The 5,268-nt window shown below is 42.9% G+C and overlaps 1 protein-coding gene across 3 annotated transcripts in view; it reads left to right on the forward strand.

Annotated features, from left to right (window-relative positions):
- LOC107089539 (zinc finger protein 646-like) overlaps nucleotides 1–4,875 on the forward strand; it is a 13,962-nt gene extending 9,087 nt beyond the window's left edge. For 2 of the 3 annotated variants that reach the window (XM_015382391.1, XM_015382389.1), the window contains exons 3-4: nucleotides 362–1,396; nucleotides 2,278–4,875. In XM_015382391.1, the coding sequence (XP_015237877.1) occupies nucleotides 362–1,396; nucleotides 2,278–3,130 (1,888 nt within the window). In that variant the 3' untranslated portion in view covers nucleotides 3,131–4,875. The remainder of the gene's footprint in view (nucleotides 1–361; nucleotides 1,397–2,277) is intronic. The other variant, XM_015382392.1, reaches the window with a different exon arrangement.
- Nucleotides 4,876–5,268: the final 393 nt, after the last annotated feature.

A 5,268-nucleotide genomic window follows, 5' to 3' on the forward strand; every position in this document is an offset into this window, starting at 1 on the left:
TATCGGCTACATGAGTTTTAAAATATCGGCATATCGGATATCGGCCAAAATCCCAATATCGTGCATCCCTAATAGACAGATTACCTGATCCTAAAAATGTAGTGTGCCCTGAGTTGACGCAGATATCACAATGGGCCTAAATACTGACTGCAGGACAATTGTGAAATCAGAGGTCTTCCTCATAGATGTATGGGCAACAAAATAAAATTTCTGTTTTAGAAATTCTTCTTTTTTTCCAATTAAAAGTAAAAAAAAAAATCTTGATTTGGTGTAATTTGCTGTAATCCATAATCAAAATTTAGAGAAAAACAATCCATCTTTTAAGAAGGTAGCTCTAACTACAGTATATTTCTTTCCACAGGCATGCCTGTCATGAGTGTGGGAAAGCCTTTAAAATCCAGAAGCAGCTCCTGAACCACCTGAGAAGGCATAAAGAGAACCAAGGCGAGATCCAGGACCTCAGCAGTCAGACCCAGGCACTCATGCCAAGTAATGGCAGCAGAGCAGATGAAAGAATGCCAGCTTCAGACCCGGATCAGGATCAGAAAGCTGAAGATCAGATGCGGCAGACGGAGGGGCAGGCAGAAAAAGGAAAAGATGAGAATGACAAGCGACCTTATTCTTGCGACCAGTGTGGTCGAACGTATCGCCACGCTGGAAGTTTGGTCAATCACAGAAACTCCCATAAAACAGGCGAATATTACTGTTCGATTTGCACAAACACGTACTCCAACCAGTTAGCCATGAAGAACCACTTGCGGAGCCACTTTGCATCTAAGAAGCACTTATGCCAGAAGTGTGGAAAAGGGTTTAGAGTAAAGAAGCAGCTATTGACTCATGTCTGCGCTGAGTTTAGAAAGAAAGGGGCTTTAGGCAGAACAGGCCGCAGATGCAGAAACTTTACATGCAAGACGTGTAAGAAGGCCTTCCTGTCTGTTAGCCAGCTGATGGCTCATGCTTGTGATGGGTCATCAGATGACAGGGATTCAGAACAAAACGCCTCTCCCGGTGAAGAGGAGCGTCCTTTCAGATGCAACGTATGCCATCGCACATACCGTCACGCCGGCTCGCTGCTGAACCACAAAAACACACACAAGACGGGACATTTCAGCTGCACCTTTTGCTCCAAGCCCTTCACCAACCTGATGGCTTTACGCAGTCACACAAGAATCCACACTCAGAAGAAAAAGTATGCTTGTCTCACATGTGGGAAGGCCTTCCGCCTCGCCAGCGTCCTCCAGAACCACCAGCGGGTCCACAGTCGGGCGCTGAGTCACTTCAGCTGTGCTTCATGTGGCAAGAGCTTCCAGGGCAGCTTTGGCCAGAGGACACATCGCTGTCACAGAGGTCAGGGGGTCAACAGGCCTTCTGGAGTCCAGGAGCCCAAGAGCTTCATGTGAGTTAAGTCTCACTGTAAAATCAGCACAGCTATGGTCAGTTAGAGGCACCGCCCTGATATCTGATGGTTTGATCAAAAACATGATGTCTTCAGTGAACATGTTAGCAGTGCTAAAAGTATTAAAGCACTCCTTTATTTCTTTAAGCTATGCCTTGGAGGAACCAGATCTTTTGCATAAAAAGTTCTTCAGGACTTTCTCAGGGGTGCTTCATGTCTTTCTTCACACTTTGGCTGCTTTTCAACTCAGTTTCCATCCAGGAATTACAGTCTGGGTCCCGTAGTATTATATGATCCTAGTGCCTGGGTCCAGCTGGATCCTATTTTGGTTTTTTGCAGAACCAGTTTGAGAAAAGAGAACAAATTTTAGTTTTTTTCTACTTCTAGTAACTCAGTGCCTTAAGTTTGGATTTAAAACTGTTTTTAGGTAAGTTGTCTCTGTATCCCTGGATAAAATAGTGGTCTCTCTGAGTTTAGAAACTTATTTTGCCTGACTGGTTCATTCCTTTAAGGAAGGTCCAAGCAGGTCTAAGCAGACGAGTGAAAAGCAGCCAAGTTTAACAAAGCAGCATTAGCAATTGAAAATTGAGATGATTATTTAGTTTAGCTTAAAAGGCTTTTCTTCCTCCATGTTACATCAAATGGACTCAATTTATACTAACACAGATATATATGTTAGTGTCCCTGGTAAACGGGTAAAAAAAACCAGAAATAAACATGGCGATCAGACGTCACTCCCCGGCTTTAAGACGCGCTGGTTAATTTAATATTGATAAATGTCAGCTTCTGTATTCATCCTCAGTGAGTATAGATGGTTTCTTTTACCTTGAATTGTCTGAGTTTTCATGTCTTTTTGAATGTTCACTCTGATTCTAATGCAGGTGTGACCTGTGCGGGCGCTCCTACCGCCACGCCGGATCCCTCCTCAATCACAAGAAGTCCCACTCTGAAGATCTTTATCCATGTACTTTGTGTCTGCAGACATTCCCCGACCCTCTCAGTCTGCAGTTACACTCCCAGGTGAGGCGCCAATGTTGCCCCGAATGTGGAAAAACCTTTTGTGTGTCGGCACACCTGCAGAGCCACATGAAGGTGCATTTCAAGAACCGGCCTGTGGTCTGCAGCCTGTGTCTGCAGAGCTTTCCCAACACAGCCAGCTACCAGGAGCATCATACCCTGCACCATGCAGCTCAGGGCTCCCATCAACAGGATATGGAGGATCCAGCTGAGAGCAACATCTACTCACACTCAGGATTAAACCAGTCCATGGAAACAGTTCTGCCCCGTTTGGAGGATAATCCAGACAACACTGACCTGCAGACTGGGGAATCCTCTCTCTCAGAGGATAAAAGCCATGTATGTGAGCACTGCGGTCGCACCTACCGCCACCCTGGCTCGCTGCTCAACCACAAAAACAGCCACAAGACGGGCTGCTTCTTTTGCTCAGTATGCCATAAGAAGTTCACCAACCTGATGGCTCTGAAAAACCACCGACGTATTCACACAGAGCCCAAACGCTACCAGTGCCTGACATGTGGAAAGGCGTTCCGCGTGTCCACCCAGCTCCTCTGTCACCAGAGAATACACACTAAAGAGAAGCCCTTCACCTGCCTGCTGTGCAGCAAAAGCTTCTCTAGCAAATCCAACCTGAGGAGCCATCAGAAGATGCACCAGAATGTCCCACACGGCGAGGCTGATGCATTCAAAGACCTGGATTTAGGGTCTCCCCTATGAAAGAGTGTACATAGAGGAGATATTTATCCTACTAACAATAACGTAAAGCAGTGTCCCTTGATCTATTTCAAAGGTCCAGATTTTTGTAAAGGGGTGGTTCAATATTTTTGGATTAAGCTCCCGTTGTAAAATTTTAAGCAGCTAGTCTTTCTTATTTTCATTCATTATAAATCCAGATTAATAAATCCTGGAGGCTAAAGCTGACAGCTAGCCAGAGTTGGTCCAAGACGTAAAAACCATTTGGTTGTTTTTGTGGCTTCAATGAAAGCTGTCCCACCCTCAGATGTTCCCAGATTATTTTCACAGGAAATAAGAGTAGGAAGCTACGCATCACTAATTATCTTCCTGTGTGAAACACGTGCTGAGAACAGAACCTGTGAGGCATCTCCAGTCCAAGGATATCTGCCATAAACTATAGTTTATAGTGTTTTTCATTCATTTTTAACTCTTCTTTTTTACATAGTGGTAGAAAATGGTGATTGGTGTGAATAAGCTGCTAGTTGGCATTCGTCTGAATGGCCTCAAACACATCTGGCTGGGATCCCTTCAGCTGAAACTTTCTTGAACCCATTACCCTAAAGTCCTTGACATAATAAACAGGACACAAGAGTTCTTAGCAAAAGTTTATTAGTTAAAATTTAAGCAGCTGGTTTTAAAATATTCCTTTTATGATCAGAACAGTCAAATCTTTGTCTTATTCCTATTAACCATATATTTGTTGCAGTATCTTTTCTAAAATTGGATAACAGTTGTGCATTACATTAGCTTCAGCCTCCAGCATCAGCTTATCTGTCGATGCCAAACAAACGAAAAGTAATTTCCTACTTTAGGTTAGATAGCTGCTTTAAACCTTTTGAAATATATTCTATAAACGTAGTTTATAAAACATCCTGAACAATTCCTTTAAACGTTGCAGGTCTTACCTCTGTAGAGATGTGATGATGTGTCAATTTCTCATCTAAAACACTTTGAATGTTTTCTATTTAATCTGCTGCACCATGCTGACATCAGAATGTCTGACTCTAACATTAAGCTTTTAAAAACTGTAATTAACTCTTGTGCCTCTACGATCAAAAGGAAAGTAAAACCTCTAAAAAAAACTACATTTAGAGCCAGCCTAACTCAAATACCTCCTGGGCTTGTATGTTAAACAGAAGTCCTGAACTACTATCTGTACTTATAGTAAGAACTAAATAGTCATGTGTTCTGTGAGTTGGATTTACCTGAGAGCTTTTGCATTGCTATGTATATTTTACATAACCTTTAAATCATCAGTGAATCTGCTTCTGTTTAGGTTTCAGTTGCATGAGTCTGGTTGGTTTTATCCAGAATGAACCATCAAAGGGAGCAAACCTGGTGTGTAGAGCTGGCTGCTGGTAAAGACGTATAAAAAGCCTTAAAAGGCAGCTGGCATTGCAGCTTTATGATCTCTTAGAGGGAAAATCCAGTATTAAATATATTACATGTATTTACTCAGCAGAGGCTGATGGTGGAGCAGACCGCGGCTTTGCAGCAAGAAGGTCTTTATTTGCTTATTTCTTCTATGTTCTCCCTCCGGTACTTCGGATTCCCCTCAAAGTTCATGGGTGTTGGACAAATGGGTCTCACTGAATATTTAGTGCCCCTTTGCAAGTAGAACCAATCTCCATATATACTGTATAAGCTGCTGTCCCTTTCCTGTGCTCTTTATTCTTCTGCTCAAATAGATACAGAGCCCCTAAAGGGACATGGAGGGGAAAAAAAGTATCCAGTATCCAGATCTCGCAAAAAATAAACTTTTGCGAGATCTTGCAATACTTTTGCGAGATCCCGCAACACTTTTGCGAGATCCCGCAATACTTTTGCAAGATCCTGCAATACTTTTGCAAGATCCTGCAATACTTTTGCAAGATCCTGCAACACTTTTGCAAGATCCCGCAATAGTTTTGCGAGATCTCACAATACTTTTGCAAGATCCCGCAATACTTTTGCAAGATCTCGCAAAACTATTGCGGGATCTCGCAAAAGTGTTGCGGGATCTTGCAAAAGTATTGCGGGATCTTGTAAAACTATTGCGGGATCTTGCAAAAGTATTGCGGGATCTCGCAAAAGTATTGCGGGATCTTGCAAAAGCATTGTGAGATCTCGCAAAACTATTG

Source organism: Cyprinodon variegatus, unplaced genomic scaffold (genome assembly GCF_000732505.1).
Source record: "Cyprinodon variegatus isolate N-32 unplaced genomic scaffold, C_variegatus-1.0 Scaffold256, whole genome shotgun sequence".
Classification (NCBI taxonomy): domain Eukaryota; kingdom Metazoa; phylum Chordata; class Actinopteri; order Cyprinodontiformes; family Cyprinodontidae; genus Cyprinodon; species Cyprinodon variegatus.